This window comes from Balaenoptera acutorostrata, chromosome 16 (assembly GCF_949987535.1).
Source record: "Balaenoptera acutorostrata chromosome 16, mBalAcu1.1, whole genome shotgun sequence".
Lineage (NCBI taxonomy): Eukaryota > Metazoa > Chordata > Mammalia > Artiodactyla > Balaenopteridae > Balaenoptera > Balaenoptera acutorostrata.
This window is the reverse complement of record NC_080079.1, coordinates 35,189,079-35,214,748: the sequence shown is the minus strand read 5'-3', so window position 1 is coordinate 35,214,748 and position 25,670 is coordinate 35,189,079. Positions and strand designations below refer to the sequence as shown.

Genomic DNA, 25,670 nt, shown 5'->3' with positions numbered 1-25,670 from the left:
CAACAAGAGAGGCCACCGCAATGAGAGGCCCGCGCACCACAACGAGGAGTAGCCCCCGCTCGCCGCAACTAGAGAAAAACCTGCACGTAGCAACGAAGACCCAACGCAGCCAAAAATTTAAAAAATAAATTAAAAAAAAAAGATTAAAAAAAAAATCGATCGACAGGGAATTCCCTGGCAGTCCAGTGGTTAAGACTCCCACTTTCACTGCCAGGGGCCCAGGTTCGATCCCTGGTTGGGGAACTAGGATTCCACAAGCAGCATGGTGTGGCCAAAAAAACAAAAAATGAAACAAAAACAAACAAACAAAAATCGATCTACATCTGTGATCCACTACGAGTTAATTTTTGTGACGGGTGTAAGGTCTGTGTCTAGAGTCATATTTTTTGCCAGAAACACTTTCTGTGTTTAAAAATTAATCACTGCAGAGAGAAGATGCAGAAGTACTTCTGTTTCAAATACCAAAAATCACACTGAAGAATATTTTTACTGAGATATAATGCACTTACCATAACATTTGCCATTTAAAAGTGTACAATTTAGTGGTTTCTAGTATATTAACAAGGTTGTGCAACCATCACCACTAATTTCAGAATATTTTAATCACCCCTAAAAGAAACACAATCAGCAATCACCACCACCCCAATGCCCCCCTCCCCCAGACCCTGGTAACCACTAATCTACTTTCTGTCTTTACGGATTTTCTTATTCTGAACATTTAAATTTTTTTTATTAAAATTATTTATTTATTTGGCCATGTCAGGTCTTAGCTGCCGCATGCGGGGTCTAATTCCCTGACCAAGGATTGAACCCAAGCCCTCTGCACTGGGAACGTGGAGTCTTAGCCACTAGACCACCAGGGAAGTCCTCTGAACATTTTATACAAATGGAATCATACAATATGTGGTCTTTTGTGTCTGGCTTCTTTCACTTAGCATAATCTTTTCAAGTTTTATCCATGTTGTAACATGTATCAATACTTTATTCCTTTTTATTGTAGGATAGTAAGTAGTCCATTGCTTAGATGTACCACATTTTTAAAACATCCATTCATCAGTTGATGGACATGTGGGTTGTTTCCACTTTTTTTCCTATTATGAATAACGCTGCAATTGAATATTTGTGTACAGTTTTTATGTGGACATTTGTTTTCATTTCTACTGAGTATATACCTAGAAGTGGATTTCCTGGGTCATGTGGTAACTCTCTGTTTAAACTTTTGAGGAACTGCAAGACTGTTTTGCAAAGAGGCTGCACCATTTTGCATTCCCACCAGCAATGTGTGTGGATTCCAATTTCTCCACATCTTTACACTTGTTATTACCCACTTCTAAAAAAATATAGCCATCCTAGTGTATGTGAGGTGGTACCTCCACACTGAGATTTTAAAAGTATTTGTGGAACAATTACTGATTGTAGACTAAATACTGATTGTAGAACAAATATTGATTATTTTGATCAGTGAGTTTTTCAAAGCCCAAAGTTCAGTTATTTCTGAAGTGATTAATGAGAGTGTAATTAATGAATAATCACTATCTCCTACTCTAGCCATGTTTTATGACTTCCCACAAGTATCTATATCAAGTTACACAACCCAGACAATTATACAAATATTGAGTGATTGTGTTTGTGATGGATATAAATGGGCTATACAATAAAACCACTGACAGCTAGAGGGTCCCGTATAACAGCTCACAGAAAGAGAAATCTACTTTTGATAGAGAACAGAGTATAGCTACATTAAAAAAATTTTTGTTTTTGGCTGCACGGCACGGCATGCGGGATCTTAGTTCCCTGACCAGGGATCAAACCGGTGGAAGTGGAAGTGCAGAGTCTTAATCACTGGACTGCCAGGGTAGTCCCTAGCTACATTTAATATTTTTTTTAATACATTTATTTATGGCTGTGTTGGGTCTTCCTTGCTGCTCGCGGGCTTTCTCTAGTTGCGGTGAGCGGGGACTACTCATCATTGCAGTGCGTGTGCTTCTCATTGTGGTGGCTTCTCTTGTTGAGGAGCACCGGCTCTAGGCGTAAGGACTTCAGTAGTTGCAGCGCGCGGGCTCAGTAGTTGTGGCTCGCAGGCTCTAGAACGCAGGCTCAGTAGTTGTGGCGCACGGGCTTAGTCGCTCCACGGCATGTGGGATCTTCCCGGACCAGGGCTCGCACCCATGTCCCCTGCATTGGCAGGCGGATTCTTAACCACTGTGCCACCAGGGAAGTCCGCTACATTTAATCTTATTTGGGATATTTGTATTGGCTTGTTTAATCAGCTAACCAAAGCTCTTAAAAAAAAAAAAATCCATGAGAGTATAAATTCAGGTTCCTTATCAGCATTAAGGCATTTAACAGAACAGCATCAAAATAAATAAGGTATTTTTATGATATCCTTCCCGTGGTAGGCTGAATAACAGTCCCCCCAAAGATATTTATATCCTAAGCCTTTTTTTTTTTTTTTTTTTTTTTTTAAATTTATTTATTTATTTATTTATGGCTGTGTTGGGTCTTCGTTTCTGGGCGAGGGCTTCCTCCCGTTGCGGCAAGCGGGGGCCACTCTTCATCGCGGTGCGCGGGCCTCTCACTATCGCGGCCTCTCTTGTTGTGGAGCACAAGCTCCAGATGCGCAGGCTCAGTAATTGTGGCTCACGGGCCTAGTTGCTCCGCGGCATGTGGGATCTTCCCAGACCAGGGCTCGAACCCGTGTGCCCTGCATTGGCAGGCAGATTCTCAACCACTGCGCCACCAGGGAAGCCCCTATATCCTAAGCCTTTTGAATGTTACCTTATGAAACCAAAAAGGACTTTGCAGATGTGATTAAATTAAGGACCTTGAGATGGGGGTGAGTATTCTGGATGACCTAGGTAGGCCCTAAATGTCATCACATGTATCCTTATAAGAGAGAGACGGAAGGAGATCTGACACAGAAGTGAAAGCATGGAGGTAGATTGGAGTGATGTGCCACAAGCAAAGGAATGCTAGCAGCCGCCAGAAGGCTGGAAGGCACATGGAACCGGTTCTCCCCTGGAGCCTCCAGAGCGAGCCTGGCCCTGCTGACACCTTGAGTTTTTGTTTTTTAAGGATGTTCTTTTTTTCTTAATTAATTAATTTATTTATTTTTGGCTGTGTTGGGTCTTTTTTTTTTTTTTTTTTAAAGTTTTACTTGATTTTATTTATTTATTTATTTATTTATTTATTTCTGGCTGTGTTGGGTCTTCGGTTCGTGCGAGGGCTTTCTCCAGTTGCGGCAAGCGGGGGCCACTCCTCATCGCGGTGCGGGGACCGCTCTTCATCGCGGTGCGCGGGCCCCTCTCCATCGCGGCCCCTCCCGTCGCGGGGCACAGGCTCCAGACGCGCAGGCTCAGCAATTGTGGCTCACGGGCCCAGCTGCTCCGCGGCATGTGGGATCCTCCCAGACCAGGGCTCGAACCCGTGTCCCCTGCATTAGCAGGCAGATTCTCAACCACTGCGCCACCAGGGAAGCCATGTGTTGGGTCTTTGTTGCTGCCCGCGGGCTTTCTCTGGTTGTGGCGAGAGGGGGCTACTCTTCGTTGCGGTGCGCAGGCTTCTCATTGCGGTGGTTTCTCTTGTTGCGGAGCACGGGCTCTAGGCGCGCTGGAGCTTCAGTAGTTGTGGCGTGCGGGCTCAGTAGTTGTGGCTCACGGGCTTAGTTGCTCCACGGCATGTGGGATCTTCCCAGACCAGGGCTCGAATCTGTGTCCCCTGCATTGGCAGGAGGATTCTTAACCACTGCACCACCAGGGAGGTCCCTGACACCTTGATTTTGATCCAGTGAAATCGATTTCAGACTTCTAGCCTCCAGAACTGTGAAAGAATAAATTTCTTTTGTTCTAAACCGCCAAGTTTGCTGTGATTTGTTACAGCAGTCATAGGAAACTGATAAACCTCTCAAAAAAAAAAATCTGAAGTAAAAATACTTAGAATCTGGAACTCTATGTATAACCTACCTAGCAATCAAGAGTCAGAGTAGAATAAAAACATTTTCAGAGAAGCAAGTTCTCAAGAAATTTATCTCCTCTGCACTGTTTCTCAGGAAGCTACATGAGTAAATAAGGGAGTAAAGCAAGAAAGAGTACACAGATGAGATCCAGAAAACATGATCTCCAACCCAGGAAACTGGCAAAGGGAATTCCAAGATCCTGCATGCCACACAGCATGGCCAATAAATAAATAAATAGGAAAAAAACAAAAACAAGCCAAGGGAAACCCTAGGATGGCAGCTGGTACAGGCCTAGAGAGTAAGCAGTTCAATTACAAACAACTTGAAACTGATAGATTTCTGTTGTGATTGAATTGGTGGAAAGTTTTACTGAGGGGCTATAGGAAGAATTAGGAAAATAAGGAAAACTAATCAAACAAAACTGGGCAGTTATTAACTTTAGAATAGACAAGAAGTAAAGGAAACAATCTCACTAGATTGAAATGCTCAGCTATGAGTAGGCATATAACCTAAATACAGGTCTTTGATTTAACAAAAATTGTGATATTGTGGGTATGGGGAAGGGAAAGCAGAGGGGATAGTAAAGTTTGAGAACTAAATCCTCATCTTCCATAAGAGGAAGTCAATAAATGAAGTGTAAAATTGATTAATCAAAAGGTAACAGCACATACAAATTCTTTACAAAAATGAAAATGTGTAAATGCTAGAAAAGTAGCTAAGTTGAAAGTAGTTGTTTCTGGAGTGGAGGTCTGGAGGGATTGGGGTGAGATAAAGCAGGGAAATAGCTTTTTTGTTGTTGTTTTTATAAGCCCTTTAGAAACTATTTAACTTTCAAAATGATGTCCACGTTTTAAGAAAAATAAAATTCAATTAAAAATAATTTATACAAGAAATATACATACTCTTGAAAGAGAGAATGCCAGGTCAAACACATGGCCAATGATATTGCACTGGTAGAATTTAGGTTAACTATTCCTAGAGTATTAAAAATAATTTCTAAACATGGGCAAACTTTCAAGAGAGAAGTGTTGACTCGCTTGAGTAGTTTGAGCTCTACAGGGACAGTGTAAAATAACTTATCAATGACAGCCACCTGCCTAGTGGAACAAAACTCTTACAAATTTCCATAAGACCCCGGCCATCTCCGTTAGATTTAGTCTAGTCTTGAGGGCAGGAACTATAATTCAGCCTATTTCTACAATGCCTGGCTTGTAATAAGCAACTCAATAAGGGTATGATGAAAATGGGATGCAGGTACACTGACCACATGAAAAAATTAGGTGAATTAGGTGAGGGAGATAGCAGTTAACAATCTGGGATTTGGGATCAGAAAGAATTCTGAGTTCCTTCTCTGTTATTTATTAGCTGTAGACTACAGACAATATACTTAGTTGGACTGTTTATTCATAAAAGAGTGAGAAATACTAGTTTCTGTTTCAAAGAGTTGTTCTGAAGATAAATAAGATGGTGCACACCAAGTCTTTCATAAAGTCTGACACATGGTGGCCCTAGATAAATGGCAGCTATAACTATTAACAAATGGAAACTCTTGAATTTCTTGCATCAACCCAAATGACTGCTAATGTAAATATTGTTTTTTGTTTTTTTATTTTTTTGGCCATGCCACGCGTCTTGTGGAACCTTAGTTCCTGGACAGGGATCTAACCTGGGCCCCAGCAGTGTAAGTGCTTAGTCCTAACCACTAGACTGCCAGGGAATTCCCTAAATATAGTTTAGATATTTACTAATGAGAAAGAAAAGGAGAAGAAATTAACATTTTTTGACCTATTATGTGCCAGGTACTTTACACATGTTATTATTTTAATTCTTACAATAATAGTAATAATTATTATCTCCATTTTACAGATAGGGAAACCAAGGTTGAGAGAGGTTAAGTAATTTCCTACAGGTACTCATATATTTTTTTAGTGACTACTTTGTGTAAGGCTCCATTCAAGACACTGGGAGGGACTTCCCTGGCAGTTAAGATTCCACTGCAGGGGTCACAGGTTCCATCCCTGGTCGGGGAATATTGAGCAAAACAATCACAGTCCCTGAAGAAACTTTCATTCTAGCAAGGTAGACAGACAATACAGTGACAATGTAATTATAGATTATAGTAAGTGTTATTTAGGAAATAATCAGCATCTTGAGACAGAAAATTAAAGGAGGAGGAATATGCTTTAGATAGAATGGTCAAGAAAGGCGTTTTTAAAGAGAAAGTTGAGTTGAGATCTGAAGGATGAGAATGGGTAAGCCATGCAAGGAGCCAAACTAGAGAGTTGTAGGGAGATGGTACAGCAAATACAAGGTCTGGCTGCAGGAAAGAGCTTAGAAGTTCTAGAGTATGGTAGTAAGCTGTGTGGATAGAGGCTGGAGTTGTTTGTATTGGCCAAGGCCAGACCATGAGGGTGTTGGTGCCCATGACAGGCTGCCCCAAAAATGTACCTCAGTGGCATATTGATGATTTGGAATTAAAGTTACTTAAGAAAGGGTCACTGCCACAGGGACACTTTGACCCTTCTGTCTCCCTGCGAGCAGGAAATAAACCTCTCATGTGAAAGGTGCACTCCCTGCATCTAGAGGTAAAAGGACACCCTTATTGCCAGAGACAGGGAATTCAGGCAAGAAGCCTATATAAACAGATCTTGTTACTTCTTTAATTTGCTACCCCAAGCCTAAACTCTGTTTAGATTATTCACTAATTGAGCACCCCAACTAAGTTTCTCTGTCCTGTCAATTTTTCATAAATTTATCGTTTCTTTGTCTAAAAATTACAAGCTGCCTGCTTTGGCCACTTTCTAGGTCCCATTTCTATGAGACCTCCTTGTGCTCCAATTAAAATTAGTTTTTTCTGCCTGTTAATCTGTCTTGTGTCAATTTCATTATTAGTCCAGCAACAAGAACTCAGCATGGGTAAAGGGAGAAATTTTTCCCTTCCTGACAAGGGCCTTACAGAACATGGTAAAGAGTTTGGATTTTATTCTAGGTATACAATGAGAAGCTAATGTAAGGTTATAAAGTACATGAAGGGCATAATCTGTTCGTTTTTAAAAATAGCCTTCCTTTTGCTGAATGGATGCAGTGGGAATGGAAAAGAGCAGAAGTAGCGAGACCTGTTAAAGAGGTTGTTAAGGACAGTTATTCAGGGAAGAGATAAAAGAGACTTGGAATAGAGTGGAGGACAGAGGTGATAAAAGCAACAGGACTGCACTGGACAGGGAGAAGAAAGGAATCAAAGGTCTGGTTAGCACCACGTGTCTAAATGAGAAAGATGAGGGTGGCAGTAAGGGGGGTAAAGAGTTCTGTTTTGGACAGGTCCATTGTGAGATGCTGGTGAGCCATCTAAGAGGAGATATCAGTAGACACCTGGCTATGCAGGATGGAGAGGACCATCCATCTAAGCTGTAGATGTAGATGTTTCCTTGGGGGAATGTAGGAGGTTAATAAGCAGAGGAACACTTAAAGGGGCCTGAGAGCTTTCCACCCCACCTGGCTGTCACTTAAGAAACTACAACGTATCTTGGGACTTCCCTGGTGGCACAGTGGTTAAGAATCCGCCTGCCAATGCAGGGGACACGGGTTCCAGCCCTGGTCTGGGAAAATCCCACATGCCACAGAGCAACTAAGCCCATGCGCCACAACTACTGAACCTGCGCTCTAGAGCCCGTAAGCCACAACTACTGAGTCCGCACGCCACGCCACAACTACTGAAGCCCACGAACCCGTGCTCCGCAACAAGAGAAGCCACTTCAATGAGAAGCCCGCGCACCACAACGAATAGTAGCCCCCGCTCGCCGCAACTAGAGAAAACCCGCACGCAGCAACGAAGACCCAACGCAGCCAAAAATAAAATTAATTAATTAAAAAAAAAAAGAAACTAGGATATCTAGGTTCCCGTGGGCTAAATGTGGCCCAGAGGCGCAGTTCCCAGAGCCGACTACGGCACAGGCCCATGATTCATTATTTCCTGGGTCCAGAACCCACATCTAAGCACGTCGAGTCACCCCAAGCACTGCCCAAACGCCCAGAGTACCCTTACGGAAGCCAGCGGTCACTGAGGGCGAGCCGGGCCAGGGTGCGCGGGCTGCCGGGATTTGTAGGCTGACTGGGGCGGGCGTTTGCGCAACCTCCTTGAGACTCTGCCGGACGCTGCGCCACGTAGACAGAGGGAAGTGCTCCCCGAACCTGCAGCAGTTACTGCAGGACGGCTGTCGGAAAGCGCAAAGCTGATCTTGCTTTCTTTCTTGGAATCATTTGGGGATGACGATTTCTCATCAGTTAAGGGATAAATTCCTAGTCCTAAAGTGACATTCAGTGTCCTTTTCATCACGATTTCGTACCCGTGGTAGCCTTAACACTTCCTAATTATTCTTCAAGACTAGTCTGGACGTTTCCTCCGAGAAAGGGGCTTGCTTTGCACCTCTCTTCTGTGCTTCCACAGCACTCTCTTACAATTCTCTAATAACAATTATAATCACGGCCAGTCTTCCTGAGCGCTTCCATGCTCTAGTCTAAGCTATTTACCCGCACCACCTCATTAATTCTCACACAGCTCTCTGAGACGGTTGCTATTATTCCCATTTTGCAGATGAGAAAATTTTGGTTTAGAGACGCGATGTAATTTGACCAAGTTGAGCAAGTTGAAGTGTAACACTACTAAGCCCGGCGTCTCTCCCTCTAGACTACGAGTTCCGGGTGCGCATGGTCGGATCTGCTATTTACTTTCCCGCGGGCCACGCCCCGGGGGCGGGATCTTGTGACGACACCGCGTCCCATGGTGCCTTGCGCGCCTGCGCTGCAATTGGCCCGGAGACTCGGCTCCTTTTTCAAATTGAGGCGCCGAGTCGTTGCTTGGTTTCCTGGGCTTCGGGCGGAGACTAGGTTGGTGATTCGAAGGCTCGGGCGGGTGCAGGACACACGCCGGGGCCAGTCACAGTCCCTGGTGGAGAGCGATTTCCCCGGCCACGCCAGCACCCGACAGGGGAGGAGGGCACCCGGGTCCGCGCCGGCCGCCGAGCCGCTCCACGCCCCCACGGCGCCCAAGTCCGCGACCAGGCCTTGATTTTTCGGCGGGGACCGTCATGGCGTCTCAGCCGAATTCATCTGCGAAGAAGAAAGATGAGAAGGGGAAGAACATCCAAGTGGTGGTGAGATGCAGGTAGGCCGAGCTTGGCAGGATTCCGAGCCCCGGGCTTTGCTGCAGGGCTCCTTCCTGCGAGGTCCGAGGAGAGGGCTTTTGTTTGCAATTTCTGAAGGGACCAGACCTTCCTGTTTCATAGTTATCTGCGTTCTGTTTGATAAAATGACACCAGGTTGCTGTGAGGAGTAAATTAGTATTTTTTCTTTTTTTTTCAGAAGAAAGGACATTTATATCTGAGTTTATAGTTTAAACTGCTATTGAGAAGGAGAATTTGGTCGCCGTTCTTTAGTGAAATGTGTTCTTTTCTAAAAAACTACTGTCGACAAAGATTTAGGTGTCACTCCTTGCAGTTGGTCCGTTTGGAGATGACTGCACACCTACTTTACAGATGTTTTAGCACTTATGTTGGGATTACCATCCTCTCCATCACCTCTAAAAACGTAATCAGTCCCCTCTTCTCTTTATTCTAGATGCAATATTTCCTTAATCCCTACTAAACAAGTAAACATCACTGTATTTAAAATTTAAAAATTAAGTTGTAGAGTGAGTTTATGTTTTTAAGATCAAGGAGAAAACTTAAGTTCTGCTACATTTCCCAGTGGGTGGGTGAAGGGGTTGGTTCAACTCTTCCCTGACTGGTTTCCATATCACTTCCCAATTTTAAAATGAGCTAGGAGAGGAAGAACTTACTTGAACATACTTGAGGCACTCTACAGTTACTGGTATTTGTGTGTTTTGTATGTCTGTTTTTGCTGCTGTTGTTTTAAAAACTACCAACTATCAGAAACTTTTCTGTAAATCCAAACGTATTCTAAAATTAAAAGGTTATTTAAAAAGTGTATTAACAAACTTTCTTAGGTTATTGTGTACACAGCTTTGGTGACTTGAGTTGTAGATATCAAAGGTAATAGCTAACTTTCTAAAGTAGATGCCAGAGAAGACATTTGGTGGTATAACCTTAAGTCTAGACAATTACATTCTAGTTGCACTCAAGGGCTTCTGCTAGTAGTTACTTGTTTTGAAGATTAAAAAAAACAGCCTATATTCAAATGCAAATTTTTAGATGATTTTGATTGTTTAGTAAAGTCAAGTGGTATTACCTTTTCTGTGTGGCTTTATTTTCTTTAATTTCATTTTTATTGTTAGTTACAGAATATGTCAGACCTTTAAAAAGTTATAGAGAACAATGAAACAGACATCTGCGTATCCATCACCCAGATTAGAAACAGAACAATCATTACATCTAGAGTCCCAGAGTATCCCTCCGCATCCCTTTTCTCTACCCCAAGAGTTAAACATTATCCTGAACTTCATGTTTATTATCTCCATACATTTCAAGGCTTAACTTAAAAAAGATTTCTTTTACTTTATCACTAATGAAAATTGCTTAGGTTGTGTCTAATGTTTACAATAATTTCAGTATAAAGAGATGTTTTTCTTTTCAAGTTAGCCTTTTCTTTTTCAAATAGCCTTCCTAATGCAAATATGTCCTTAAACTTTACTAAATAAACAACTTATGAGGCCCTCGGAGGTTGTCAAATCTTTTCTGTAAAGGGCCCAGATAGTAAATATTTTAGGCTTTGCAGGCCATATGTGGTTTCTGTCACATACTCTTATCTGATTTTTTCCCCCGGTTTTTTTTTTTAATTTATTAAATTTATTTATTTTTGGCTGCATTGGGTCTTCGCTGCCGCGCCCACGGGCTTTCTCTAGTTGCAGTGAAGGGGGGCTATACTTCATTGCAGTGTGTGGGCTTCTTATTGCGGTGGCTTCTCTTGTTGTGGAGCACGGACTGTAGGTGCGCAGGCTTCAGTAGTTGTGGCTCACGGGCTCAGTAGTTGTGGCTCGCGGGCTTAGTTGCTCCGTGTCATGTGGGATCTTCCTGGACCAGGGTTCGAACCTGTGTCTCTTACATTGGGAGGCAGATTCTTAACCACTGTGCCACCAGGGAAGCCCTTTTCCCCCAGTTTTAAACTTTTAATTGGCACAGTTTTTTGTAGCCTAAGAGATCAGCAAAATTTGAAGAAATGACTTCATTACTTGATTACAATGAATACAGTCTTTACGACGTTCTTTACTTGTACAACAGCTATATGAATATTTATGGAATGAATGAATCGATTTAGCACTTCATTCAAAAAGTCCGCTGGGCACGACTTTTTTTTTTAAATCCTCAGTCTTTCTTTACCATTTTGGTTGTTTGAATTTTAATATACTGTAGTGAGGCCAACTAAAATTGATGGGTTTGCTAGTGTCATCAGCAGAAACCTTGCAATATCTAATTAAAGAAGTCTGGATAGGAAAATAGTTGCTTAGCAGCACTCTTTATTGTAGTGCAAACAGTCCCTTAAGCTTCTCTCTGGGAGCTTTGATAACTCTTAGGAATGTGTGATTTGTGTGAATTTCTACTACTCTGCCCTGACAGCTTGAATGGTATTCATTTGGTAACTTAATCACACATCCAGGCAAGAGATTAGACCAATTGGAAAAGGTTTAACCACATGAGAGGAATTCATTCCATTTGATACTTTTGTCCTACCTCAGTACAAGTTGGTATTGACTTAATATTGTTGAACTTGTAATAATACTGCATACTGTGGCTTATGTGCATTGTGTAGGTTTCAGTACATTTGACAAATGACAGCATGACCAAATATTACTTGGAAGTTACTGAGTTAAATTTCCCAGGATCACAAATTTGGTCTTCTGACCAGTCAAACATGCTAGGGGGTGGGGCATGCCAGAGGACATTGAGGTATCCTTCTTAAAATAAATAGCACCTAGGTTCGCCTAGTAATGAGGGGAAAGATAATTTCCTATTTGGTGTTTCCTGTCACAGTATGTGATAATGAATGGGAAAAATGAACTCAGGTCAAGAGTACACCTTTCCCTTTGGCCCAGACGTGCGTTAAGTATATCAATATCTTACAGATGCTATTCTGTGGACTATGGTTCTTTTTAGCTTTCCGATCATTCCCCTTAGGATGACATTTATTAAGCAGTGTAGTATAACAGATATTTGAGTGCCTACTGTGTGCTAAGCATAGTAGACACTGGGGAAACAATAAATCAAACAGGATTTCTTTCCCTACACTGTGAGGTTGGTACTATTACCAACCTTAATTTTCAAATGAGGAGACAGGCACAAAGGGCTACATTGCCCAAGCAGACTGGATGGAGAGTCCTCACTCTACTGAAATGCCTAAGGAGGCATTTATTATCTTAGATTACTTCACAGGGAGTCTTTCCCGTCACCCATGCCTCTCCCCTCTCCCACCCTGTCCCAATTAAGGCCACATTAAACTTTTGCTGTATGTTCCTACCTTTTACGTACCCTTTCTAAACATCACCTCTCTTATAATCACTTGTTTTATGTCACTGTTCCCCACTAGACCTCACAGTGCTGTGAGGACAAACTGAGTTAATACATGTGAAGCACTTGGAACAGTGAGTACCTGACACCTAGTAAGCACTCAACGTATTAGTCATTATTTTAATCTGTTTTTTATTTTGTGCCATTTATCCACTGGCAGGTTAATATTTTGAACGCAAATCTGGCATGTTATTTCTACTACATCATAACCTAACTTGACCGGATTCTAAGAACAGTGGAAATAGAATTCTAAAAAATAAGTTTGGCATTTTTTACAAGTTAATTCTGTTAGCATCTACTCCAAGAAACTGTCAAAGTTGTACATGTCTTTCAAAACTTTTTAAGAAACTAATTTTATTTCTGGGAATTGAAACCCTTAAAATTCTGCTGTCTGCCTTAGCAGTGTCATTTACTCCTCATTTAATCTCTATCACCAACAATGTAGTTAAAACTTCACATTGTTCTTGTCTGAGGTATTAACAAAAATGTCATCAGTAACCAGATAACTAAGAGTTCTTGAATAACCTTGTGTGTTTCTTTTTACAGACCATTTAATTTGGCAGAGCGGAAAGCTAATGCCCATTCTGTAGTAGAATGTGATCACATACGGAAAGAAGTTAGTGTACGAACTGGAGGATTGGCCGACAAAAGCTCAAGGAAAACATATACTTTTGATATGGTACTTACTTCCTAAAATGCTTCTGCTTCTTTATTATTCACTAATGTAAAGTTATCCTAGTACACATATTTTCTGTAGGTTCTAGTGTACAGTTACAAATTTCAGTTAATCCTTTAAGTTGTCAAATGGTTTCTAGTGGGCTGAATAAGTTAATATATTAAAAACAAAATTATTAAAGTTATTCTGAAGTTTTTTTTTTTTTTTAAGAAATGCCTTTTTTTTTTTTGGATAGGTTTTTGGAGCATCTACTAAACAAATTGACGTTTATCGAAGTGTCGTTTGTCCAATTCTGGATGAAGTTATTATGGGCTATAACTGCACTATTTTTGCGTGAGTGAAACACTATTTTTCAAATTGATGAAAAGGTTTAGATGAGTGTATTCATTTTTTTGTTTAACACTTTTGTTAATTTTGACAGATATGGCCAAACTGGCACTGGAAAAACCTTTACAATGGAAGGTGAAAGGTCCCCTAATGAAGAATATACTTGGGAGGAGGTATTTATTGTTTATAACAGACTTCTGTCTCTAAAGTGGCTGAAGAATAGCCAAATAAAACTTGGTTGAAGGCCTGTCTTGAAATGGAAAAGATCACAGTACCCATGTCAAACATGAATTTAGGATAAACTACTACTACAGTAAAATTAAAGTATATGGTATGGCTTTTGTTTAAGAAACATACATTCTTATTGGGAGAGAGAGGAGCAGTACATATGGCACAGTTACGTGATAAGAGAAGGGTCTGTTTCGGAGAGAATAGTTGGAGCAGACTATTGTGGGAAAGTGGAATGTGAGTAGGGCTTGAAGGGGAAAACCTTGCAGTGCGGGAGTTAGTATCATAAAGTTAGCATACGGGGGAAGCGGTATGGTACTTTATTAATGATGGCTTTGGGTGTTCAAGAAATTAAGATAGCTGTATTGTTGGATATTATAGAAAGCACATAGTACATTTCACAAAGATTTCTATCAAATGTGTTTAAATGAGTTTAATGACTAAGTTAATTTTCCGTATTATCAACATTTAGGTAGATCCTTTTTTCTAGTGGTTACATACCTGAGGTATTAACTTACTTTATGCATGGATAATAAAGTTATGGAATTGTAATCATAGGAGATATGGAACAGGATTAAAGCACAGTTTCAAAATTTAGAGCGTCGTAACGGTTTTATTAAGGATGCTTAGACATTTGAGAAACAACTTTGTTTTATGTCAGAATTAGAGAATATACTATTAGATGAACCACTTCTGATTAAAATGATGGTGTTATGTTCTCATGAGAAAACTTGGAAAGGATTATTGAAATTGGCTTTATAAGTAGCTTGGTTCAATTGGTTTCTGTGTAATGCTCAGGCATAAAGTGGCTGACAGGAATGACAGATTTGTGGAAGGTATAAGGAAGAATAATTACTATTAAACAGACTGTTGTAAATGGCTTGGCTTCTCCAACAGGTTAGTTTTTGTTTTGTTTTTAAACCTGTTTTGACATACTTATGTTTAAATATACTATAAAGGAGGCCTTTGTTATATGTGTTTTAACTATTGCAGTAAATGGCATTCTTTAAAGTCTTTATTAACATTACAATTTCAGGATCCTTTGGCTGGTATAATTCCACGTACTCTTCATCAAATTTTTGAGAAACTTACTGATAATGGTACTGAATTTTCAGTCAAAGTGTCACTGTTGGAAATCTATAACGAAGAGCTTTTTGATCTCCTTAATCCATCTTCTGATGTTTCTGAGAGACTACAGATGTTTGATGATCCCCGTAACAAGGTAACTTCAGTCTTTGAGAATGAAATGTCTCCAAATGTTAATGTGTGATACTTTGGGAAGTCCATATATGTATATATATATATATATATATATATATATATTTTAAACCAATCTAATGGATGCTTTTTTGATATTTTGTCAGAGGGGAGTGATAATCAAAGGTTTAGAAGAAATTACAGTACACAACAAAGATGAAGTCTATCAAATTTTGGAGAAGGGGGCAGCAAAAAGGACAACTGCAGCAACTTTGATGAATGCCTACTCTAGGTGAGAAAGCCATTGTTTCCCCCACCGCTCCATTTCCTTTTTAAGAAGAATTATGAACTTGGGGACTCAAAGTGGGGTGAATCAAGGTATGTGAGTCACACGTCTAGATTGTATGCTAGATTGCATGCCTTAGTAATTGGCTTGAGATTTATAGGGAGAGCACCAATGTTGGGAGAATGTTGAAAGGGGAACAAAGACAAGTTGAACTTGAGCAGAAGTATTAAGTCTTTTTAAGGAGAAGATTTCTTTTCCCAAATGAAATTATACATGGGAGCCCAGATTAAAATGTGGCTGCTGTAGTTGATTTGGCAGTGGGATGCTCAGAGGCTAACCTCCTCAGCCTTAGGAAGGTTTGCCCTGAGCACTTTTCTGGAACCTCTCAGTGTACTGAGAACACAGTTTGAAAACCCCTGATTTGAGTAAGGATTAGAAGAAAATCAGATGACTTTATTTTATTTTTTTCCAGCTTTATTGAGGTATAAATGACAAAAATTGTATATATTTAGGTTGTGCAACGTGATTTTTTTTTTTTTCCCCAAATGGCTTCATTTTAATGTAGGAAGACAAATGGTCACTAACACTGGCTTTCAAGAGGAGAAAGGGGTATATTTGATAGTACCCCTTATAGGATGCATCCCAAACTCTCCAAATGCAGTTCACCAAGTCAGAGGTGATTTTTTTTCTGCTAGTCTTTGAAGGAAACATCAGAATGTAATTGAAAGAGCTATGGATTAGGAGTTAGATATTTGTGTTTAGTTCTAGTTCTGCAGTTAACTAAATATGTTACTTCAGGTAGTTAAACTTATCTGAATATCATTTTCCCTGAGCTACAAAATGACTTAGGGCTAACTCTCATTTCTTTGCTCTCTTATAGTTGGACATTTCTACAATATGCTATAACGATTATAATTGCAACTCTGTAAAAATATGTATGCATTTAAAGAAAGAAGAAAAATAGCATAACATGAAAGTAATTAAGATCATGGAATTATGGGTGCTTTTACAATTTTAATTAAATTTTCCTATAATAGCTTTCCATTTAAAAAATTAAGTTATAAACCAATCATAGAATGAAATTTCCATTTTCATTAAATGATTGGTTCATAACTTTATTTAGAATTTGAGGAATGAACTTAAGAAAATTTCTTTTCTCTAAATACTTTTCTCTGAAATACGAAATTCTTATTCTGTAAATTTGAATAATTAGGGATTCCCTTTTTTGTACATAGACTGGAATAAAGATCTCTTCTTATGAATGTATGTGATAAAGAGAAGGAAAACGTAATTCACTTTTCCAAAATCAGAGTTAACTTTTGTCCTTAATTACATTAATTCCATAATCTTCAATTAAGAATGGATAAATTATGGTAGGAAAACATGAGATGCATGTTATAATTCAAATCTATAGTTTATATTTTTCCATGTGCCCTTCCTCTTTTGTTATATAAAATAATTCAAATAATTTTGTAAAAATGATACTTATTGTAAAATTTTCCAAGTAACGTGAAAAGTACAAATGAGGAAATTAAAAATTACCATATGCCAACCATCAATGACATTAACAAACATTATGTCATTTACCAAATGTCATTGATGCAGAAAGGAATGATGTCTTTGGTTGTCTATATGATTTTGATATCTCTCAGATAAAAGTTGAATGTCAGTATACAGCATAAGACAGACTTTGGAAAACTTTATAGTCTAGCAGTGATTATCTTGTAGTGTTTTGGTAAACACTGCTGTTTACTAATTTCTGCTGTTCAGTGGAAGGAGCTACCTATCTCTGATGACATTCTCAAAGCAGAGCAATGTACTTTTAGAACAATTGACTTTGAAGGGGAGTAATCAGATGGCTTGCCTGGTGCTGTTTGAATTTATGGTAATGACATATTTCAAGTGGTTCTTTTTTTTTTAATTTTTTAATTTTTGGCTGTGTTGGGTCTTCATTGCTGTGCACGGGCTTTTCTCTAGTTGGGGGCGGGCTGCTCTTCGTTGCGGTGTGCGGGCTTCTCATTGCGGTGGCTTCTCTTGTTGCAGAGCATGGGCCCTAGGCATGCAGGCTTCAGTAGTTGTGGCTCGTGGGCTCTAGAGCGCAGGCTCAGTAGTTGTGGTGCACGGGCTTAGTTGCTCTGCGGCATGTGGGATCTTCCTGGACCAGGGCTTGAACCCATGTCCCCTGCACTGGCAGGCGGATTCTTAACCACTGCGCCACCATGGAAGCCCCTCAAGTGGTTCTTATAAGTAGAAAGATCGATCGCAAGTCTTCCCTTTTGGGATCTCCCCTGCGGGCAGCAGGTACAAAAAACCAAAAACCTAGCATTCTATTCATCCACTGTCCTCCAAAATCTTTTTAGTATCTTCTCTGATACTATCTTTTTCTACCCTGGTGGATTTAGATCTTTCTTTGCTGTTTTCAATATTTTATAGAAAGCAAATAATGTTTTGTATGATAATGACTGGGCAACTTTGTCTTGTTTTCTAGTCGTTCCCACTCAGTTTTCTCTGTTACCATACATATGAAAGAAACTACAATTGATGGAGAGGAGCTTGTTAAAATTGGAAAGTTGAACTTGGTAAGCATCAACCTTAATACCACTGTTTCATTCTTTCTGGGTTTTTCTCTGGTTTTATTGAGGCATAATTGCCAAATAAAATTATGTATTTAAAATGTACAGTGTGGCAGGATATCCTTTCTCATGGCTGAATAATATTCAAGTGTGTATGTGTGTATCACATCACATCTTCTTTATCTGTTCATTCATCAATGGGTACTTAGGCTGTTTCATACCTTGGTTATTGTGAATAATGCAATGAATGTGGGAGTGCAGATATTTCTTTGAGATAGTGATTTCATTTCCTTTGGATACATACCCAGAAGTGGGATTGCTAGGTCAGATGGTAGTTCTATTCCAATGTTTAATTCTTTATCACCTCATAAAGCAGCTTGAAGGTTTGTATTTATAGACAATATTTTTGTAGTCACTGGGTTATTAGGTTTGTAGTGGATTATTAATTATAGAAAAATTACTGGCTATTTAATATATTTATGTACAATACGAGAATGAAAGTCTTCTATTCCAAATCCAATAGACTGAGAACTTACTTTTATTTTTAAAATTTAAGGTTGATCTTGCAGGAAGTGAAAACATTGGACGTTCTGGAGCAGTTGACAAGAGAGCTCGGGAAGCTGGAAATATCAATCAATCCCTGTTGACTTTGGGAAGGGTTATTACTGCTCTTGTAGAAAGAACACCTCATGTTCCTTATCGAGAATCTAAACTAACTAGAATCCTCCAGGACTCTCTTGGGGGGCGTACAAGAACATCTATAATAGCAACAATTTCTCCTGCATCTCTCAATCTTGAGGTAAGCTCTTTGAAAGGTATCCGGAAGTGTAGTAGCTATAATTCTTATTTAATATCACGTATTTTTAAAGTTCATCAATTGGCTACATTCATTCTATACTACAGTAAAAAGAATCTGGACATTGCATGTGGACATGTAGAGGAGGACACCACTGAAAAAATTGTCTTTCTCCTTTCTGGCAGTTTTTAATCTTAAAAAACTACTTACTGGGACTTCCTGGGCACGGTGGTTAAGAATCCGCCTGCCAATACAGGGGACATGGGTTCGAGCCCTGTCCGGGAAGATCCCACATGTCGCGGAGCAACTAAGCCTATGCACCACAACTACTGAACCTGTGCTCTACAGCCTGCGAGCCACAACTACTGAGCCTGCGTGCCACAATTAATGAAGCCTATGCACCCTAGAGCCCATGCTCCGCAACAAGGGAAGCCACCGCAATGAGAAGCTCACACACTGCAACGAAGAGTAGCCCCCACTCGCCGCAACTAGAGAAAGCCAGTGTGCAGCAACGAAGACCCAATGCAGCCAAAAATTAAAAAATAAATAAATAAATAAATAGTTACTTAAGGGGGGTGGGATGAATTGGGAGATTGGGAATGACATATATACACTACTGTGTATAAAATAGATAACTAATGAGAACCTACTGTATAGCACAGGGAACTCCACTCAGTGCTCTCTGGTGACCTAAATGGGAAGGAAATCCAAAAAAGAGGGGATATATGTATACATATAGCTGATTCACTTTGCTGTACAGCAGAAACTAACACAACTTTGTAAAGCAATTATACCCCAATTAAAAAAAAAACAAACTAGTTACTTAATTGCATTTTTCCACACAGTCTTCAAAGAAAATTGCTGTGGTCATTAGCAGTGGATGGTCTGATTGAGGACTTAGAAGTGGGTTAAGTGAATGCTACTGTTTTAGAGGCTGCTTAGAGAGCACTGAAGATGGGGTTGGATGTGTGGGAACAGGTAGGAAAACCAAGAGAAACAACAAAGATGGTAAAATCTTTTATTGGGTTATGTGCTTTAACTGGAATTAGAAAAAGCTTTTATAAGGTCTCTAACTCCCCTTTCATTTAAAAAAATATCTTTATTGGGATATAATTCACATACCGTAAAATTCACCCATTAAAAGTATATAATTCAGTGATTTTACTGTATTCACAGAGCTGTGCAACTATCACCAAAATCTAAGTCTATACATTTTTTTTAAATTAATTAATTAATTAATTTTATTTATTTATTTTTGGCTGGGTTGGGTCTTTGTTGCTGCACGCAGGCTTTCTCTAGTTGCGGCGAGCCAGGGCTACTCTTTGTTGGCGGTGCGTGGGCTTCTCATTGCGGTGGCTTCTCTTGTTGAAAATTAATATTTGAAGTAATTGGCCTTTTCTTTTCATCACAGGAAACTCTGAGTACATTGGAATATGCTCACAGAGCAAAGAACATACTCAATAAGCCTGAAGTTAACCAGAAACTCACCAAAAAAGCTCTGATTAAGGTATTTGTGAATTTTTGTGGAGTAATGTAATCTTGTTTGACAAATGTGAAAATGAGGAACTGAAATAGATAATTGTTAAAAAAATTTATTAAATTGCCTATGGTAAGGCTTTTCATCTAATGATTTGAACTAAATACCCTTACCCTATGTGTTAAAATGTTTTTCCTAATGCTAATATGTTGACTTTACCAGCTCTATCAAGTCAGCAAAATTTAAGTGTATAATGGTGCTTCAAGGAAGTTTTAATTAGTAGTTTCCTAATGAATAATGATATTGAGCATCTTTTCACATGTTTATTATCCATTTGTATATCTTTTTTTGTGAAATATCTACTAAATCCTTTGCCCAATTTTTAATTGGGTTGTCTTTTTATTAAGTTGTAAAGAGTTGTTCATATCTTATTGATACAAGCCCTTTATGAGATTGTTTGTAATTATTTCCTCCCAGTCTGGCTTGTCTTTTCCTTTTCTTGGTATTGGTTTTTTTTTTTTTTAATTGAAGATTTTATTGAGGTAACTGTAGATTCACATGCAGTTGAAAGAAATAATACAGAGAGATCCTTTGTACATTTTATCAAACAAAATAGTAAAAAATCACCACAGGGATATTGACATTAATAACACCTCACTGATCTTATTCCCCAGTTTTCCTTGTATTTGCGTGTGTGTGTTTAGTTAATGCTCTACAGTTTTGTCACACGTGTAGGTTCATGGAGCCACCACCAGTCAAGATACTGAACACTTCCATCATAATAAGGATTCCTCGTTGCCCTTTTATAATCTTTTCCTTCCCGCTTTCACCTCCCCTCCCTAGTCTCTGCTATCCACTATCTGTACTCTATTTCTAAACCTTTGCCATTTCAAAAGTGTTATTGAGTGGAATCATATAGTATGCAAACTTTTGGAATTGCCTTTTTTTCACTCAGCATAATTCCCTGGAGGTTCACCTGACTTGTGCATATCAATAGATTTTCCTTTTTAGTGCTGAGGAATATTCCATGGTATGTGTATACCATACATAGAGTTTGTTGTCACATTCACCTGTTGAAAGACATATGGGCTGATTTCAATTTTTCACAATTATAAATAAAACTGCTTTGATCATTTGTTTACAGTAATTTGTGTACACATAAATTTTCATTTTTCTGGGATGATTGCCCAAGAGTGTAATTGTTGTATGGTAATTGAATGATAAGTTTTTAAGGAACTGCCAAGCTGTTTTCCAGAGCGGCTGTACCATTTTACATTCCCACTAGCAATGTATGAGTCATCTAGTTTCTCCACATCCTTACCAGCATTTGGTGTTGTAACTATTTTTTATTTTAATCATTCTGATGAGTATGATAGGTAATAAATAATATCTCACTGTGGTTTTAACTTACATTTCTGTACTGGCTAATGATGTTGAACGTCTTTTCATGTTCTTATTTGCTGTTTGTTACCCTCTTTGGTGAAATGCCTGTTCATGTTTTTAGGCCCATTTTCTAATTGGATTATTTGTTGTGGTGGTGGTGGTTTGAAAGTTTTGAATATATTCTACATACTAGTCCTTTGTCACAAACATGGTTTGCAATTATTATCCCCCAGGCTGTACTTGTCTTCTCATCCTCTTCTTATGGGCTTTTGCAGAGCAAGTGTTTATGATTTTGATGTGGTCTAATTTGTCAATTTTTTTCTTTTATGCATTGTGTTTTTGGTGTCAATTGCAAGAACTCTTTGCCTACCTCTAGATCCTGAAGATTTTTTCCTTTTTTTTTTTTAAATGAAGGTTTTGTATTTCTACATCTCACATTTAATTTCATGATCCATTTTGAGTAGATTTTTGTATAAGGCGTAAGACTTAGATCAAGGTACATTTTTTTCACCTATGGGGTGTCTGGATGGCTTTAGCATTCTTTGTTGAAAAAGCTGTGTTTTCTCCATTAAACTGATTTTGCACCATTGTGAAAAATCAGTTGGGTATATTTGTGTGGGCACATGTCTGGGCTTTCTATTCTGTTCCATTGATTTATGTCTGTCCCTCCACTAATATACAGTTTTAATTACTGTAGCTTTTTAAAAAAATTTTTTATTGGAGTATAGTTGATTTACAATGTGTTAATTTCAGGTGTACAGCGAAGTGTAATACCTCTTGGAATCAGGTAGACAGTTTAAAGGAAGTTTATTTGAGAAAACCTCTTTTTTCATAAAGAGCCTCAAAATTGTCAGGACCTGAGGAAAACTACAGTGATTTTATATTCATTGTTTTAAAAATGCCAGGCTCCTTTATAAGCATTAATTTTATTTAGACACTTGAATTTTTGAACCCTAATGTTATTATTAAATCTAAAATATTTAACAGTAATTCTTTAAGATGATAAAATATTCGGTCATTTTAAAAATTTCAGTTGTTTCAGTGTATATTTTTAATAGTTTGTTTTAGGATCCAATTAAGGTTTACCCTTTGCAACTTTTGGATCTATCTTTAGGTTTCAATACATTGATTCTTCTTCCATCTACTTTCCCTCTTATAATGTATTTGTGGAAGTATCTGTATTATTGTCCTGTAGAAGTTTCCTATACTATCTTGACATGTTCTATTCTTCGTATTTTCTATAAATTGGTAGTTGGATTTTGAGGCTTGATAGATGCAGGTTTTATTTATTTATATATTTTTGGCCAAACTACTTCATAGGTGGTGGTATATTCTCCCACTAGGAAGCACATAATGTGTGGTTCTTTCTCTTTTTGAGGGGAATTGATTATATTCAAGTGACTTGATCCATTAGTTCTTTAACGATCACAAAATGATAATTTTCTAATTCAATTATTCTTTCTTAGTTGATTGCTGGACTACCTCTATAAAGAGGAACTTTCCCTCAGCTACCCAAGGGTATAATTCTTATAGGAAAGGCAGGACAAATGCTTGATTCATTTCCTTTGACAGTTTTGAGAATAATGAGTTGGTTTCCCAGCTTTCTTAATATCATTATAAACTCATGGACTTAAAACATTTGTGCTTACCAATTGTAGTTAATATCCTCACTGATGTTCAAACTGTCCCATCTTTGATCAGTGGGTACCTCTTAAGTGGGTTCTTGAGTCCTTTTCACTAGCCTAGGCTTCTTTGGCTTTCTTCCTATTTTCTTTGACAAGATGTTGCAGGTTCATCCTGAATGTTTCTTTTTTTTTTTTATTTTTATTCTTGTCTGCTTACATTCTTTTTATTTTATGTATGTATGTATGGCTGTGTTGGGTCTTCGTTTCTGTGCGAGGGCCTTTCTCCAGTTGCGGCAAGTGGGGGCCACTCTTCATCGCGGTGCACGGGCCTCTCACCATTGCGGCCTCTCGTTGCCGAGCACAGGCTCCAGACGCGCAGGCTCAGTAATTGTGCCTCACGGGCCTAGTTGCTCCGCGGCATGTGGGATCTTCCCAGACCAGGGCCCGAACCCGTGTCCCCTGCATTGGCAGGCAGACTCTCAACCACTGCGCCACCAGGGAAGCCCAATGTTTCTTGCTCCAGTCCTAGAGTCAGACACTTCTCTAAGAAATCCTGGTTCCTTTTTTTTTTTTTTAATTTTATTTATTTAATTAATTATTTATTTATTTATTTATTTATTTATTTATTTATTTATTTATGGCTGTGTTGGGTCTTCGTTTCTGTGCGAGGGCTTTCTCCAGTTGCGGCAAGCGGGGGCCACTCTTCATCGCGGTGCGCGGGCCTCTCACTATCGTGGCCTCTCTTGTTGCGGAGCACAGGCTCCAGACGCGCGGGCTCAGTAATTGTGGCTCACGGGCCTAGTCGCTCCGCGGCATGTGGGATCTTCCCAGACCAGGGCTCGAACCCGTGTCCCCTGCATTGGCAGGCAGACTCTCAACCACTGCACCACCAGGGAAGCCCCTGGTTCCTTTTAATGTGAGATGCTATTTAGAGACCAACCTGGGTACTGGAGGTTGTGTTTTTTCTTCAGAAGCCTGTATTTTTATAATGAGTGCCTTTAAAGGAGTTTTGGAAGCTGTTGAAACACTTTATTCTAAACAGAGTAATATTGAGTGAAAAGTATGGTTATGACTTTTTACCATACATTTTTATGCTTTAAAAAACATAGGAGGGCTAACTTTGTTTTATTTATTGCATATCCTCCCCAAACTGAAGTGCTAAATTGACATGACATTCCTCTTGCATAGGAGTATACAGAAGAGATAGAGCGTCTGAAACGAGATCTTGCTGCAGCCCGTGAAAAAAATGGAGTGTACATTTCTGAAGAAAATTTCAGGTAAGCCCTTGGCTATGGAAAGTAATTTCTAAGAATAAGCATTTTCTGGTAATAGGCTATTTGAAGTGCCTCCTATAGATGCTTCTTTTCGTTTTGACATTAGCAAGTAGTTATGAAACAGTTTAAAACTCTTTATGTAACTTTATTTTTAGATAATGATAGATTCATATGAAGTTGCAAGAAGAGTCCAGAGGTCCTATGTATTTTTCACCCAGTTTCCCACATCTTAAGTCACTGTTTGTACAGTATCAAAACTGGGAAATTGACACTAGTACAATGTGTGTGTATAATTCTACCTCATTTTATCACATTTGTAGATTTGCTATAGTTCTACAGTTAAGATGCAGATTTATCCTTACAGACATCTTGCTCCTGCTACCCCTCTGTAGTCATATTCATTCACCCTTCTTCCCCAATGATCCCTAACCCCTGGCAACCACTAATCTGTTCACTTTTTTTTTTTTTTTAATATTTATTTATTTATTTATTTATTTGGCTGTGTCGGGTCTTTGTTGCGGCATGCAGGATCTTAGTTGCGGCACATGGGCTTCTCTCTAATTGTGGCATGCAGGCTCAGTAGTTGTGGCATGCGAGCTTAGTTGCCCCGCAGCATGTGGGATCTTACTTCCCCAACCAGGGATCGAACCCGCATCCCCTGCATTGGAAGGCGGATTCTTAACCACTGGACGACCAGGGAATTCCCTCTGTTCACTTTTTAACCCTGGAGTAGTTTGTTTTAAGGAAAGCTTCTACTGAAGCTTCATGTAGAAACAACAATAGTAACAGAGGCAGAAGGCAAGTGGGATGCTAAGGATTATAACTTGAAAATTCCTGAATGCGTTTATCCTTGAAGATACTAAGGAGGGTGACTTTCACAGGGCATTTCTGATAATAACCAAAAGCATTTTCTGATAATAACCAAAAGCATTTTAATATAACCTTTTACTCTTTTATAGATGTTACATTACATGATCATTCTAATGGTGTATAAATCATTTAATAAACTCATTTTTTCCATTTATTTTCAATTACCATAATGTGCTATATCCTCCTGATCGTTGTTCATATGTTAGTTTTACAAATGCTCCAATTTATATTGTGTATTTATATTGTGTAGGGTATTAAACAATAATTCTCCTTTTATTCTGCCTATGTGACTTTAGTTTTGTTTGTTCCTTTCATGGCCCATACCCAGTTGGCAAAAACATTTTTACAAAAATCTTTTGTAAATTTGTACTTAATTCTTAAACTTGATATTTTAAAATGTTTTCTTTTTTCTGTTTCTCTGGTTTTCAGATATCCTCCTCTACCATACACACTAGTGCTGCATTATTTTTTTTCAAGTGTTCACTTT

General features: G+C 39.0%; 1 protein-coding gene across 4 annotated transcripts in view; it reads left to right on the top strand.

Annotated features, from left to right (window-relative positions):
* Window positions 1–8,784: 8,784 nt before the first annotated feature.
* Window positions 8,785–25,670, top strand: part of KIF11 (kinesin family member 11) — a 78,890-nt gene continuing 62,004 nt past the window's right edge. For all 4 annotated transcript variants that reach the window (XM_057531340.1, XM_057531341.1, XM_057531342.1 and 1 more), the window contains exons 1-10: window positions 8,785–9,116; window positions 13,018–13,150; window positions 13,383–13,480; window positions 13,569–13,647; window positions 14,739–14,924; window positions 15,067–15,191; window positions 17,674–17,764; window positions 18,315–18,557; window positions 19,966–20,061; window positions 24,228–24,316. In XM_057531340.1, coding sequence (XP_057387323.1) covers window positions 9,040–9,116; window positions 13,018–13,150; window positions 13,383–13,480; window positions 13,569–13,647; window positions 14,739–14,924; window positions 15,067–15,191; window positions 17,674–17,764; window positions 18,315–18,557; window positions 19,966–20,061; window positions 24,228–24,316 — 1,217 coding nt within the window. In that variant the 5' untranslated portion in view covers window positions 8,785–9,039. The remainder of the gene's footprint in view (window positions 9,117–13,017; window positions 13,151–13,382; window positions 13,481–13,568; window positions 13,648–14,738; window positions 14,925–15,066; window positions 15,192–17,673; window positions 17,765–18,314; window positions 18,558–19,965; window positions 20,062–24,227; window positions 24,317–25,670) is intronic.